Below are 16614 nucleotides of genomic sequence, written 5' to 3'. Positions count from 1 at the left end.
TTGGATGAAAAGTTTAAAGCACGGAAAGTTTGCTGTTCTTCATCATTGTATTTTAAACTATAAGCCTGATTTTTCAAAATGTACTTTAAATATCTATTTGTAATGTAAGAGATCTCCATTCTATAACAACTTACTAATCACAGTTTTTATTGTGCTTTATTTTTCATTGGATCCTCAGTTAAGTTGTGACTGAGTTAAACAAATTAAACCATTTATTTTATCACTGGTAGAATTCCTGTGGAGCTGTGAAGCATTCACTCCATTGCTTGTTACTATCCTTTTTTTCTGTATTCCCTCTCCAGCTTGTTCTTTTACTAGTTAGTCTGTGTATTCATTTTTCAATAGATGGCACCCTGCATTGTATATTACAGCAAGTGAAACAGCTGGTATGTGATTATAAATTGATAGGGGAGTATGCAGCTTAAAAAGTAGAGAAGAATTGCGGTTGAATAGCAATAAGCCTTTGGTTTGATAATTGGTATTTCTGCAAAATAACGAAATTAATTTGGAGCCATCATTTAAAATGTAAATGATCTACTTTGGAGAAAATGTAATAATGCTAACACTTGGAGAAAAGAAAGGCAATGGTGAACTGTTTCAGTATTTGTAAGTCATATCTACAATAGCACTGTAGAACATGCAGGACATTGATTAAAATGTTATATCTTATCCAGAATCTGGTTTGAAACAAGGCAATATTACTTTAGAATCCATTTAAATGTACATCTGTGTATATCAATATATTTAAACATCCATCACCTTTATTCAGCTGCCTTCAAAAGTGGTTTTTAAGTATTTTTCCCAGTGAATTGGACTCAGCTTTAGCGTTTTCTCTGACTACTAATTGTGCTAGAGATTTGATTTACAGATAATATATATGTAGATTAAAATACTAATGTTTTTAAGAAGTTACATACATGCCCTTTTGACTATATTAACATTAGCAAAATTAATGCATAAACTTGTTCTTAGTGTTTTTACCACCTTTCTAAGGGGTAGTTACACTGCTTACAGCTGCCATCATCCCTGCCACTGGTGAAGCTCCAATAGGGAGGAATTATATACCTGATTTTTTTTTTCCTAGTGTAGATAAAACTTTCAAGTATTTACTACATATGTTAACTTATAAAATGGAAAACCCCATAAATGCAATAGATTTGGCAACAGTAAGTTCTTGGAACTGCTCTCAGTTGCTGTAATAAATTTAGCTCTTTCCTTCTATGTGGATACTAAATGTGAAAACTCAGTACTGTTTTCTTAGGATGTAACTTTTTAAAAAAAAACATGTGACTGAAAAGAGCAGCAGATTAAAATAAACATGGATATTAGTGGACCTAGGATTTTACAGACTACATTTAACCGAGACTTGCATATAGATGCATGTGTTCATCGGTATTCACAGTTTGAGGGGGTTGTTTCCACCGAAAATATTTCTAAGAATGTTCATGATTTTAAAAGCAAATTGATAGTCTATCGATCTTAATCTGAATATTAATGTTTTTGAAATGGAACATCTGCCTAAATATATCCCTACTCCGAAAAGCATATTAAGCACATGCTTAACACTCAAAGAAATGGAAGTTAAGTGCCTGCCTCAGTGGGTTGCTGGATGAGTACCTCCCCTTGTTGTGCTTCCAAGATTACAAATCTTACTATGTCCTTTGTAGGGTTTTTACAATACTATTTTATCTTTTTTCAAATGGTGCTTTACATCATAAGATATTAGAAACAAGTAATTCTAAACACATTTCTGTAGGGATGTTTAAGTGTGTCAGTGTCTAGATAGATTTAATATGCAATTTACACCAGCAACATACAATAAGTAGACTCTTTGAGCTGAAAAAAGTGGTGTGATTGCACTTAATTACTAATTAGTCAATTTAATGATATGGATTGCTGACCATAATGAAAGACAGTAAATCTGCTATTGCTATCTGATAAGCTAAACAGTGTTTAAATAGGGAACGGACAGGAAATTGAGTCCAAGAAGTTTCGCTGGTTTAAAAAGAAGGTTTAATGACTGTGAAAGCCAGGTTAGTTGTCCAGTGAGTTACCATGGGCGGAATAAACAATAGATTCTAACGATTTGGCATGATGAAATTTGAATAAGAGCTGAAAATTAAAACTCTTGGGTAAGTATCGATAGCAAGGAATTTAAAACTTCTAAAGAAACTACTTCCTAAAGTATTCTTGCTTGCCTTTCTATGTGTGAGTGAAGCAAGAGAGAAGAAAACTGAGCCAAAAAAACTGTAGGGTGCTCTCCTCTTCTAGGTTCCATCCCCACATAGAGCTCATACCAGCTTGCTGCCATTCTGTCTACTTTGCAGTCACAGCAGTATGCATTTAGTTTTCAATTTACTCAAAACCCAATCGTCCTGGACGTGGAACATAACTGTGTATTTTATCTTGTGTTGCTAATACTAAAGTAATGAAACTTAATTTTTAGCTTTACTTTGAAAACTGATAGAAGACTTTTTGATTCCTAGTTGGTATGATGCTAAATAATTAGTGTACACTCTGACTTAAAGTGTGTATCAGGCTGAAGTCCCTTGAACTCCAATATCAGGTAGACAGACTTGCCTTTAAACTAACTAGCTCAGGGACCAAGAGCAGTACAGTGGCTGAACCAAATTTAGTATAGTTTACAGAACTGCCTGAATGCATGGATGGATATTCAGACGGTCCCATTGAGTTTGATGCTGTCATGGCAGAAGGAATCCCAAAACAGATTATTTGAAACACATTTACACTAAAAGGCAGTCAGAGCAAGTCAGTAACTTAAGCCATATAACATTGCTCTAGTAATTTTGTAAGTAAAATGAAAACTAGTTATGTGTCAATAGGAACAGAAATAAAATATGATTCATATGAACTCTGTACAAGAAATATTTTTTTCTAAGGTAAAAATGTGTTTTCTCATTTCTGTTAAATGGCTATTATGTACTATGGCTCATACAGTAAAATACTGAAATGCAAAATTAAAGAAAAGCCTTAATATGCATCACACTGATATTACAGACTTTTGCTCATAGCAGTGTTTATCATTAATAGATACCAAGGCATTTCAAATGTTTGCAAGGATAGTATCTTTATAGAACTTCAAAAAATCAAAGTCCTATCTTGCTTTTCTTAAGTGAGAACTCTCTAGTTAATGTCTCTGGCCAGGCAGGTGTAAAGCACACGTAGTTTAAAGAGGCAGGTATTTTTTTATATAAATATAAACCACAGCATAATGTAAACCACATTGTAAACCACAGCAATAATAATTTTCTGTTTCTTTTAGCTCGTTTGGCAGCCTCGAGACAATGATTTGCCGGCACAAGCTTTTACAGACTCTGAACTGAATCAGTGTGGAATATGTGAATTCTGTCAAGAAGTTTTCCCACTATCTAGAATATCTAAGGAAGATTTTCTTCGGCATCTGAATTCCCACTTTAAAGTACAGTCTTAATGTATGAGAATTCAATGGATCACTGGTTTTGCATACATTTGATTTTTTGTATTCAATAGATATGCTAAGAATTTAAGAATTAAGACTTCTTGTAACAAGAACTCATGACTGAAATTGTTTGTCAGATAAGCACATTTTTAATTGTCCTTTCACAAGGTAAAATGAAACTGTAAGTCAGTACTGGAACTCACATTATTGCTTGTTATGCTTCAATATTACCTTTGAGAGTGATGTTAAACACCTTTCTTTTTTCTGTTTTTCTTTTTGGTTTTTTTTGCAATTAATCATTGCCTGAATAGGCCCAAAGTCATGATTACATTTATGAGTGTAGACTTGCAAGATTAATGCCTTAATCTGGCTGGGGAAATTGGTGTAATGCTAGGATTTTTTTTCACAATATCCAGTGATGTGATTATGTTCTTCTTGAAGTAAACAGAAAGAGAAGTAGGTTCTCATTTTCATTTCTGTTATAAAATTTCCAAATTTAACTTAGAATAGGGAACCTCTTGATTCAGATTCTTGTAAAATCATCACAGTAACTGAATGCCAGGTGTGCCAAAATTAGGATAGGCTTGTTCACTGGTAACATAAATGAATGGTTGACCTTCCCAGATGAATTGTTTACTAGAGAGAGTAATCAAACACAGCACATAAATGACCCTTTTGCCAAAATGTAATGGTAGCAATTTTATGGATATATGTTACATGTTATAAAAAAATAATGATTTTGTTCATGTACCTTTCCAGCATTAATAATTAGTAAAAATACTTTCACGGAAGAGGTTATATTAGTAGGAAGGACAGAGTAAGGAAAGGTTAAACGTTCCCTAAAACTAAAAATACCAAAGATTGTTTTCCATTCCCTCTGGTCTGCTATGAAGGATTGCTCAAGTCTGTTGCAGCCTAGAAAGGAAAGGGGGAAACCTCATCACTCAAATCTCAGTGACTTCATTTTTAACCTGAATATGCTTAGTGGCTTTCTCAATGCAGTTTAAATTTGTGTTTAGTTGAAATATTGCATTCTCATAAAGTTTGTACATTTTCTGGATTTATTTGGATCAAATTAAAAAGGGGGGGGTTTACTAAGTAATTTAAATTAATGATAAAGGGTGACTTGGAGCTTTTTGTATTTGAACTGAATATAGGGTTTAGTCCTGATATCTGGTAATTAGCATTAATATTTTCATAACAGCAGAGCACAACAGCTTCTCTTTTTAAGATTTGTTCGCAGGTGACCAATTTCTGGAAGAATTAACACCTGCGTAATTTTTAGAAATGGGTTTTTCTGCAATTATTTTCTCTATTTTAAACATCTCATGTTTGTGACTGGCTGTCACGAGAGTGTACTGTAATAAACAGCAGTGTACAGTCCATGCCTGCTACGTGACCTGGAGAAAGAGTTTGTTACTATTAACAGCTCTAAACCCCCGCCGGTACCCAGCGCTGAGGCGGATCCGTTCATCCCTGGACGCGCCGTGCGGCGTGTGAAGTACCTCCCCAGAGAGCACGGCTGGGGGTGGTTCCTGGGAGAGGCAGAAGTTCCAGGATTGGGAGGGGAGAAGGGGATTCGCACATCTCCAGCCAGCCCGACACAAAACCGACTTGTCCTCTCAACCGTGAAATTCGAGCTCAGGAGCTTACGTTATTAAGAGCTGAACAAACTGCGAATCACCTTTAAAGAAAATAAAGTCATCTGTTCCCCCCTCCCCCGCCCCTGTGCACGGACGCGTTTTCCCCGTGAGCTCTGCTGCTGGCAGAGAAGGGAGCCCTGCGCCGAGCCCGAGCCCCGCGCTGGGCCGCGGCTCTTTGTTGCTGGAGGCAGCCTGGCCCCCCCGCCCCGCCGGCGGAGCTGCGGCCTCCCCGGCGGCCCGGGCAGAGCGGGGAAGGCGGGGGCGGGGGGACACGGTTGTCCAAAGCCTGGTCGACCAGCAGAACCCGTCCATCTCCCGCTATGAGAGCTCCTGCCTAGTGCGGCGGCTTAGGAAGCTGTTTAATTTTGTGGGCTTAAAACTGTTGCTGCCTGAGGGCGTCCGGGCAGGCTCACCCATCAGACCACTGCGAGGGGCACTCAGCCGGGTTTAAAAATAAATAAATAAATAAATAAATCCATCTCAGGCTAAGTAGTTGTGAGCGACTTGAAGTGGGAGGTGAGTGCGGTCCCTGAGTGGGCCCCACTCGTACAGCTTTCCTGGAGGAGGCTGCTGCTGCCAGCAGGGACATCTGCTTTATTACACTCACCAGAGGGGGCTCAGTATTCCTCCCCTCCGCTCCCCCTTCCACACAAGCCCAACTCAGCAGAGGAGGTTGAATCCAAATGGGAAGTGGGATTTCATCAACAATCATAGTAATAAATCTCGGGGAAGTGGAAGTTGAGAAGAACGAAAGAGCAGCAGGCTCGTGCCAAGGTGTACCACCGAATTCCCCCTCTCCCAGGGCCAGCGGCCCCCCCCCCCCCGGGGTAGCCCCGGGGCTGAAGCTGCTTTCGAGGCTCCCGTGCGGGTGCGCTGCTCCCGCCGCCCCGCGCTGCCGGTTCGCCAGGCGCGACCCCCCCCGCTCACAGCCGGCATTCGCGGGGACCCTGGGTCTGACTTGAAGCAAGGAAGCAAACCGCTCCCCTTGCTACTTGGGAGGCTCCGGGGGGGCATGCTGGGGCGCTGCGGCTGCCTCAGCCGGCTGCGAGAGCTGAGTGCCGGCGGCCGGGCAGAACACATGTAGCTCCTCTGTCTCTCCGGCTAACTCGACAGCTGCTCGTAGCTCCAGTAATTAGACTGTCAGTGCTTGTTAGAGGAGAGGAAAACGCTCCTGTGACAGATTCCACGAGTCCTCCGTTTTTTAAGATCTCACAGAAATCACCAGAGCATTAACTGAGATCTCTTACTCCTCTGGAATCAGAAGGGAAGAAGTTCCCTCTGCCATCTCGCACTCCAATCAGAGCTCTCTTCCGACTCCCATGAAACACAGTGAATTCACTCTAAGAGGCTCAGGAGAAGTTACCTTCCTTCCCTGCCTACACGGGAGGAAAAGAGAGCTTCCTGGCCCGGTGAACTTACTTTTAAAATCCCCTCCTCATATTGCTGGATTTAACTAAACAGATAACTCAATAGAAATGCAGTCTTTTCTCCACTAACTGAGCGGAGGAGTCGCTCCACACACGATCCTTCCCCATCCGACATAATGTTAATTCAGAGGATGCTCAGGAGAGGCTGTTCCCCCTTAGGAACAAAAGCACTGGAGGATCAAGCCGAGATGCTCCTACCCCCACCCGTGGTTCACTCAGCAGATGAGACTCAGAGGAGGCGATTTCTTTTCCTCCCTACCGTACATTCCCCTTTCCCCCGCAATCATACAAGGTTAACTCAACAGAGGAGTCTCAATCCAAATGGCAACTGGGATTGCATTTAAAAAAAAAAAACAAAAAAAAAAACTGAAGGAAGGGGGAGAAAAAAATCAGAAATAGGGAAAGAGAAAAAGCAGCAGGCTGATTACGAGGTGTCAAAACTGCCAGGAGCAAGAAGGTGATAGCAATCAGGGGTGAGAAGAGTGCGCCATTCGTGCGGGGCAGCTAATTATCCGTCTCATTTGAGAAGAGCAGCATTCGAGGCAGCAGCGTTCGCCTGCTGAACGGTGACAGATTGGCGCGGAGGAGAGGGGAGGTGTTAAAACAATGGAGCCGGGCTTGCGAGCGCTGCTGCATGCTAATCAGCCCGGCCTCCTTCCTTCCTTCCTTCCTTCCCTCCCTCCCTCCCTCCCTCCTTCCCTCCCTCCGCCTGCCTGCCGCGATCCCTCCTTCGCGCTGGCCGCATGGCAAGCCCAACACAATCAGGCCCCTCCGCAGCAGGCACCACCGCACCCGGCATAGGTGGTAACCCAGCGAGAGTCCCGGTGGGGCCGCGCGGCGGGGCAGGCGGCACCCGGGGGGACCCGGCAGGCTGGCGGATATCAGTGGTAGATTTCAGACTTCGCCCTTGGTGCCCAGGCTTCCAGGAGCCCGTCAGTATGCGTCCCCGCAAGGGGCAGAGGCGAGGAGCTCGTCGTACAAGTCCTGCGGGTTCTTTACGCTGACATCCTGGCTCCCTCTTCCCGCAAGAGGACAGCCGATAGCCGGCAGCGCAGCGGGGCTTCCTAGTAAGAGGCAACCCGCCGCCGAAGCCCCGGACCAGGCCCGCAAAGGTGAGGGAAAAGCAGAGCTGTGCCAGTTGCTGCTGGGCTCCAGGGGCTCCCTTGCCTTCTTAGCTCTGCACAGTCACTAGAGTCCGGAATGCTAAACACGTTGTGAGCAAGTCCTACGGCCTCTCTTGCGCCGCTGCCTTTTGCCTCTCGGATTGCTTGGCCTTGCAAGCCCGAATGACCGCACGTACCCAGTTTGCGCCCCGTGAGGAGGCACAGAAAGGGCCGGCCTTCCCTCGGACCAGGAACGACCGTTCCCATTTACAAACAGTGCGACAGGGTCTGCAGGGAGAGGAGAAAAGCTTTGTGCGGGAGCACTTTGGCCCTAGCTTTCCCCACGCTCCGCGGGGCTCGCAGGGCAAACCCCAGCGCTGGAGCATGAGCAGCCCAGCTACAGCGAGTGCTCCGCTCTGCCAGGGAGAAGCAGAGGAATGAGCGTTGGAATGTTTACTCTCCAATATTTCTCAGTTTCCATTCCATCCTGCCCTGAAAGATTTCTGATTACTATACACTTCAAAATAGTATTTATTACAGATTTACATAATCTGTATGTTTTATGTTAAGGGAATAACACATTGATGCTGTACTACTGAAAGGAGTTAATCTAAACTATGTAGTGTCTGCTATAACAGAGTTCCAACTAAAACATATCCTTGTTTCCTGGCACTGACGAGTAACACATATCCAGAAGGACACTGCCCGGCACATTAGGTAAGGTGCCAGGTGAAGCCATTGCTCGACTTCCGAACCTTCACTGGGTTATGGATCGGCACCCGGCAAAATTAAATGACATGCGTCTCTCTGTAACCTCCCATTTAATTTAGCAAGTGTTATTTCAAATAGCATGTGCCTGTTTTACGACAGGATTCATGCGGGTAAGCAAACACTGAAAGGGATTAAACTGGTTTAGGCCTGAGGTAAGCAGCATGATAACTCAGGTTGAATGCTATTTAAAATAGTCTGAGTGCATGTACGGTTAGGCGGTAGTAATAGCGTTTAAATTTTGTTATTCTAAGTCTGTCGTTGAGTGTACTTGATGAGATTGTCCATGAGCATACAGATGGTGAGATTTTCATGCTTCTGTGGCATACTGACATCTCAGGCTGTAAAAATAAATTCCCAGATCACTGCAATACCTAAGAAGTAGAAAAATGCAGTCCACCTCAATGCTCAACGTTCGAGTGCTCTACATTTTAAGAGATGTTATAACACTAGATACACGAATTTGTGCAATTCGGGAATACTGATTTAATGGATTTACAATATAAAGCAAAATTCAAGATAACCTTTGTGCCGTTTTTTAAGGAGATTATTTTTTCTGTGCTTCTGAATTTAGAGATATGGGGGCTGGAGATAAAAACTTGCCCTTTTTTTGCTATTATCTGTAATAATTTTTTAAAACTGTACGTAAGGATGAAAGGAGGAACTGACTTTTCATTAGGTCAAGTTTACTTTTCATTAAAAGATCCTTGGATTCTTTCTTGATTTCACATAATTTTCCAAACCGGTAACAAATTATTATACCTATTTTGATGATTTATGCTGCACTGAAAAGGTATTTGTGTCAAAGACGCATGCTGAGATATCTTCTCGAATACAACAATCACTTTTTTTCCTGCCTAAGAAGCCACAGTGTGGACTGATCCGTCCATCAGCCTGTCCAGCCTGGAAACCAACGCTGATATGGTTCATAAATAGCTGGGGTACGGCTCCCCTATTGGTTAACGTCCGGCCGCAGACAAGGTGCTGTGCTTATCAAGGTCTCTGGGCTGACCGAATTAAAAATTTTAAATAGATACATACAGCAGGGTGATATGGTGAAAATGAGCTAAAAGAAAAACATTTTGCAGAGACAAGTACATACTTTAAAAAGGTTTAAAATATTCAATTGGTGAAAAAATAACTACTTGTAAAAACGTGTGTATTTTCATTATGCTTAATTTGCCATTCAAAACAAGTTTTTCTTAATAAGCTCTATTGTTTCTATCTGTTTTGTGAAATGTAATACGTGTGAGACAGAAAGCAGACTCGGAATGTGAATGAGTCTTGTTTTCTCTTTCTCTCTTTCTTTCTATCGTTTTTTAAATACAACTTTATTCATATTCACAGGCATCTTTAAGTCGAGAAAAGGATTAATGGAAGTGGCATGGCATTCCTGAGGTCATGATCTGAAAAGATGAAACATAAAATTTTATCCGCTAGTCTTTTCCTATATCTTATTTCTGTGCAATATAAAAGTCTCCATAAGCAAAACACTCTATGGTTAATAGTTATGTTTTCGCTCTCAGCAGTGACACAAGCTTTGTCAGGTTTTCGCTGTTTGCACAGTTCATTAAAATACTTTAATAAATGACTCGTTGTTTTAAAAAATCACCACACTATCACCCGAGTAAAAACATCTATATCCTCCCAATCCTGCAGTGTCAAAAAGTATAGTCTCTCAGGGCAAAAGGTTACGGAGCCTTCATAAAGGTTTCCCATCTGTCATCAAGCGCGACATCAAGCCCTCTAGGTGCTGTGAAAATTATTTTCTCCGGAATTCTCCAGCCCAAAGATGCCATCCTCTTAATTACAAGCATTTGAGATCAGGAACGCCGCTGAATTCCCTGGAGATTCACAGAAGATATGCAAAAATAATCTCTTCTCTTGCTTGCCTGCCAGGGCTTCTGTACCTGCCCACAAGCTAGTCGGCTCATTTGCTAGGTAATGATGGATGAACCAAGGCAGCCCGTGCAGCTGCACTGCCACCCCTCCTGACATTACTGATACGCTGCCATTGAAAGTTTCTGCTGTATAATTGACCGCCAGCAAAGGAGTGACAAATAATGTTCTATTTTTTTTTTTTTTTTTATTGATTAACTGCCCTTCTCGCCATCACAAGGCTCCTGTACACGGGTTACTCACATACACGGGATAACGGAATGAAACAAGTCGTTGAGATCGCGGACTGTGAGACTGTCAGAACATCTGCTTACCACAGGTGCCCTGAGAAACCACACAAACTATTCCTGGGGTCAGTGTGCATGCAAAAGAGTATACGTACAGACGGGGTGTGGAGCCGAGCCTTTGTGTGACAAGACCGTGCCTGCACAGCAGAAACTGAGCCTCCGGTCGGGCGAGAATCCTATCTACAAATGTCCATTAGCACTTTTTCCAGCGGTGACAACCAGGTGAAAGGCCATCCGACCCATCAGTTTATCAATAGTCGAGCCTTGTAGGTTTCTGTTGGGTTAAAGGGATTACAGTAGTTGTAGGAGGAGGTACAGAATGTGAAGTGAGGAGGAGAAAAATATCATTGTAGTCTTATGCGAGTTGTCTCCCAGTACAGAACCAGACCAACGGAACTAGCTGGCTTGAGTGGTACCCTTCACAGCGCACGTAGACCTGGTGATGGATACGTCTGGAGAGGCTCTGATAGTGTTGTCAATCCGAGCAGTGTAGACTACATTTTTAATATGTGGAAACATGTACATAACTCTGGACATAAGGGTGGGGGCGTAAAAAAGCCACGTCCAAGCTCAATAGGAGCACGGGAGAGAAACCTCGGGCTCCATGCCATCCGAGATGTGAAAGCCCACGGAGACTCAGCAGCCAAAATCGCATACACTGATTTTTTAATAGAGTTCTCATCCATGTGTCCATTTAACTGCAGTTGATACAGATCAAATAAGCTTGTTACTTATAGATTCCCAGTTGTCTCAAGTGATACAAGACAGTAGCAACAGGAATATCCCTAATTAGAACGGATTCATCTGATTTTCTTATTCAGGGAGTTTAGCGTCCCTAAGTATTCAAAGAATGATTAAAGTCTTCCAGCACAAAGCCGCCATGTTTAGCCCTCCTTCTGCCCGGGGAACAGGAACAGCAGGCTTTCTTCTACCATTAAAACTTCCTTTCATTCTTTTGTATCGTTTCTGAAATCTCCTTCAGCATACCACTCCCTGCATTTCTCCGAAGTTTTTATTTCATGTAATTTTGTGTACGTACGCACACACACAGGCATTTCAGGCAAGATAAATCTGAGAAGAATACGTAGCTGGAAAGGAACACGAAATATTATATCAGTTGGTCATGAAATAGCTTCCTACACCTTAGCAAGGTTTTAAGAGTCGTCATTTTTAAATTTACTTTGTGGAATGATAACTTGGCATTGTATGCCATGATTGCAACTATTTGAAGACACGTGTAGTAATCTGTGAGTGCCTCTTCTAAGAGAACAACATGCTGTATGCTTTACAAATTATTTTAAAGTTAATTTAGGTTTACATGTTTGTTTTATTATTTGAACGCGTGCGCGTTGCTCCTTCATAGAAGTCTTACCGACCTACGCACGACAGAGGCAAGACAGGCGATACCCGCGGAGAGGACCCGATACCGTACAGTTTGTGCGCCCGAAGCTTTACGCAAAGCTCCGTCGTGGCGGGCGCGTACGGGGGTCGACGGTCAAGTGTGAAAAAAGACCAATGGAGATGTCATTAGCAGAGAGCCTGTAGTCATGCATTCAAGCTCACAAGCCCATTAAAACGTAATGGGCGTCACCGCAGTAAGCATTTATAAGCGAGCCTTGCTTTTTACTTCATGTAGAACACCAAGAAATGCGGGTCCGGCCCGAAGACGCTACAAACACCGAAAGAAAAGGCAGTGCCTTCAGCCGTCAGCGACCCCACCGTCCGGTGGAAAAGGGATGCAAGACCTGGAACGTGATGCGATTCTCAGAACTGTCAAACCTCTTACGGGCTTCAAGGGAATCGCATGGCAAACAAACCCAGCTTCACTTTGATTTTAGTCAGTCTATCGAAGAGAAGAGATTACGGGAATGGCAGAACAGCAATTACCTAGCCCTTTGCGTGAGGGGAACAAGATGATAAGGATGATAAGACTCCCACAGCATTTCAGAAGGTCCATATTTCCCACTGGGCCTAAGTGACTTTTCCATTAAAGGGTGAAGAAAATGGCTATTATAAGAAAATGCCGGTGAAGAAAATGTTACTATGTAACAGGCTGGTTCCGTCTTTTGATAAAGAGTTTGTAGGAAATAACACAGAGAGTGGACTTACTGGCTTGCTGTCCTCAAAAACGGTCCCTTTCCTTTTGTGAGGTTTCCGAAACGAAGCTAAGAAAGCATTAGCTTTCTTTTAAACAAAAAAGTTCAAGGCGTGTGTGGGTGTGTTTGTGTTGGGAGGGGAAGTTTCTTTCTTTAAAAATAAAACTGTTCCTTGGACTTTTTTTTTTTTACCGAGGTGTCATGAGAAGCAGAAAAGGCCTTGACTCTGTGTAATCGCTGCTCAGCAGTAACTAAAACATCCCTGTATTATCAACGCTGTTGCCAGCACAAATCCAAAACATAGCCCCATACTAGCTACTATGAAGAAAATTAACTCTAGCCCAGCCCAAACCAGCACACAGGCTAAAGGGACACATCCCCTTCTTTGTCTTCAGAAGAAATGGCAGAAAGTTTGAATCTTCTCGCTTTCTCTTCCCAAAACAAACACCTTCTTACGATTCGTGTGTGGTGCCCTAAAAAATGATCAACAGCTTCCAGGTCCAAGCATGCACAAAAAAACATTCAAAACCTTTCTGAAGGAGGAGACCTTTATATTTAGAGTCGCAAAGCTGCAGTAAAATACCGTTAAAGGGGGTTCTTAAAGTTTTCTTCGGTGGCACTTTCTTAGGCTAACTGTGTTCGCGATGATGAGACTCTGAGCAGTACCGCAGCTCCCGTAGGGACCCGTGCCTGAGGGCGCTGGTGATTAGCTGAGCTGCCATCCCTTAGTCAGAGGCTGGGATGTACACTGGACTGACTTTACCGTCTTATTTAAATGTGATGATTTTCTCATTTGTTGCATTGTTTGTATTAATACGAATATCTTGTTATGTTTGTTTTGTCTCCTGGGAGCCAATAAAGCTGTGAAGTTTTTCTTTACACCAAATGCAGCTCTACGGGCGATCAATCAATGGGTAGTTTTTGGATAATCTGCGAGAGTGAGAAATCTAATAAAGCAAGCAACTAAAAAAGGAAAACAAAGTCTATTTTCTGTTAGGTTAGCTACGTCAGGAGTCAGGCTTTCCACCATGCCTTTATAAGATATTTAAACAGCTACATTTAACTACCAGGGCAGCACCTCGCTAAATTAACTTGCTGGCATATAAAGGAAAAAGTTTAGACGTCGTGACCTCGGCAGCAACGTGGGTGACTTACTCTTACAATCAAATTTACTTTGACACTTGCATCTCTCCCCACCTCCTCCTCCGCAGTGGTATATGAAAACACACTAAGGCGAAATAGGGACCAATCACGAAGTGAGAGAACAAATAAGTGAAATTTTTAAATTACTATTGCTTTGCTATACCAGGTATAATGTTAAGAAATAGGTAGACAAAGACGATACAGTTAGCTCCTAGGTCGCAACAAGGTCCATAGGAAATCGTGCCATTTAATTTCAAGGCAGCAGTTCTCTTATCACAACAAAATGAGTTATAAACAGATCAAAATAACAATCTGAGTTATCTAGCATTAGTGGCTGAACTGAACAGCCCCAGATTACGTGATGAATTGTTAAATTGCAGTAGCATTGTTTTGGAATTGCTAATTAAAAAATAAGTAAACCCCCATGACTCTGGATATGACAACTGAAAATACCCACAAATTATTTAATAAATGAAGCGTCTAACAACTCTAACACTTCCTGCTCGCCTTGTTAATAAATGTAATTTGAGGTAGATTTAAAAAATCTCCCATCTAAACAGTGAATTCATTACGCGACGTTCAGATCTCCAGATGCCTATGGACTCCTCGGAATTAGGTGTTAAATAGACAAAAGTGAACCAAACTGCCTTTAAAAGCACAGCATGACCATGTAATTCTTTTTCCAGTTTGTGGTAAAAAATGATGAAACTTCTTTCCAAGTAGCTATCACCCAGATTTAGTGTGAAAAGTAGTGTAATTGTAATTCACGCCATCAGGGTCTATCACTGATAGACTATCAGCTGTTCTGTAGTTAGGAAGGCTTTCTTTTCAAATAGGAAAGCTGCCAAGTGCTCTGTGATACCTCCAGCAAGCTTATCGGATGGAAGATCGGAGCCAAAACAGCAGCTGCACACATATGCAAATTGGCAATTAATAGTATAACATTCTGGGGAGGATTTTTTTTTTTTTTTTTTTAATATGGGAAAGTATAGCGGAGCTACCTTAATATTAACCTTAACAGTGACAGGGAACTTCTTGCCTGAGCGGCCAAAGAATAATTACCCTCTGGAGAGACTTTCACTCCATTACTTTCTTCCTTCACACAAAGATCAAAGCTTTGTTGTCCTGCCGAGTTTGTCTCCATCATAAAAGTTAACTTCAGGCGATAAAAAAAAAGGGGATACCTTGTAGCTTCAGCTCTCGAAAGAAGGGAATCGTGGCAATTCGCGCTTCCCTCCGCCCCCGCCCCCCGCCCCCCCCTCCCCTCCCGTGACCAAAAAAAAAATGTTTGGTCATTTTGTTTTAGTTTAGGATGCTTATCCTGTTCCCTGAAAAGATGTTCGTGCTGCATGGAACTCTTAGGACTGTGCATTTGTTATGGATACTCTAATCAACGACAGAGTGATTGAAAGGATTAGTTTTATATATTTTCCCCAGCCTGCTGCAGCAAACCAGCTTGCTTTATTTAGCCCAGCATGTATGAATACAAGACTCCCAATTAATGCAGTTGCTTGCTTTAGCCAGAACATTGCCTTTCAAAGGATCCTCACATGATCCTTTTCTTGTAATAGCAGGCTGGAGCTGGAAAGGCTTTGCAAGGCTGCTGCATTTCACACCAGCCCGTCCCCAGCGCTTTCCCCGATGTCTGTCTGTCTCTTCTAGGACAGGCGTGGGGTGATTAGCTAATGTTTTCGATAATCTGTGAATTCTTAATAGTCTTCTTTTCACGAATAAAGATCTCAGCGTGCCTAGGATTGGGAAGGAAAAGCGGATTCTCCAGGGAGGCAGGCCCGAAGTTCGCTCCTCTCCGGGGGCAGGTGCCTCAGGAAGGGACTCGCGCGGCGCCGCTCGCGCTGCAGCCTGCCGCGCGGCGGGAGCCTGCCTCGGGCCGCCTCCGCTTCTCCCCTCTTTTTCCGCTGTCACGTCCGCTGCCGCGCTACCCCTTTCCCATTTTATTACTCAGTAATTGCACGCTTAGTTGAAACACCTTTGTGTTCCTAGGCTTCGGCTGCATTTCGGTTGCAAACGGAGGCTGTTTCGGAACGTGATGCAGACGAGCAGCGAGGTGTCACCCTCCGCCGCCGCTCGATCCCGCCGGCGGCGCGCAGCAGCTCGGCGCGGAGCCGCCTCCCGCCGCGGCGGCGGGCAGGCAGGGCGGGCGGCCCGGCCCCGCGTCCGGAACGGCGGCTGCCGCCACACCAGCCAAGGGGCTTTCTGCATTACGACTTCCTCAGCCACGCAACGGCCTTAAATCTGACCGCCCCCTCCCCTCTGTCTTCAAAACAGGCTTTCCCCACCCAAGTCCAACGGCGGCTTTCTAAAGAGCACCCCATAATTCAGTCGGGCAAAGAAAATATACTTAGATTCAGAATATAGTCCTGCACCATTCTGTTCCGTCATCAAATCAATACAGCACACAAGTTAGAGAAAAGTGGGGGTATAAACAGATCCATACGTTCTGGCTCTCAGCTGGAACTGGAATATATACGCATTTATCCTCACAGATCCTTAAAAAGTCAGATCTTTGAGAGGCACAATTTTTCTTGAAATACTAGGGTCCCAAAGGCGGAATGATAGGAATCCTCACCTACAGTCGACTACAGCAAAAGGAGGACTGGCTTGACTCAAATACCAATTCGACCGGACACACACAGAGGAAAACCTGCTCGCAGGGTGCTCAACAAGCGGTATTTACATTCAGCTGAGTTCCCCATCTCCGTGCTTGTCTGGATTATTATTTGTGATGCCTTTTTCCACATTGCAAACAGTTCTTCAACACCTTTTTTGATCCACTCTTTTATTTTTTCCA

General features: G+C 43.2%; 1 protein-coding gene across 2 annotated transcripts in view; it reads left to right on the top strand.

The window, feature by feature from the left end:
• The window catches only part of TANK (TRAF family member associated NFKB activator), a 29628-nt gene extending 24826 nt beyond the window's left edge, over positions 1-4802 (top strand). For both annotated transcript variants that reach the window (XM_082313385.1, XM_082313386.1), the window contains exon 10: positions 3284-4802. In XM_082313385.1, coding sequence (XP_082169511.1) covers positions 3284-3451 — 168 coding nt within the window. In that variant the 3' untranslated portion in view covers positions 3452-4802. The remainder of the gene's footprint in view (positions 1-3283) is intronic.
• The last annotated feature ends 11812 nt before the right edge of the window (positions 4803-16614 follow it).

The sequence above is a fragment of the Platalea leucorodia genome, assembly GCF_965183815.1.
Source record: "Platalea leucorodia genome assembly, chromosome: 5".
Taxonomy (NCBI): Eukaryota; Metazoa; Chordata; class Aves; order Pelecaniformes; family Threskiornithidae; genus Platalea; species Platalea leucorodia.
This window is presented reverse-complemented; position numbering and strand designations above follow the sequence as displayed.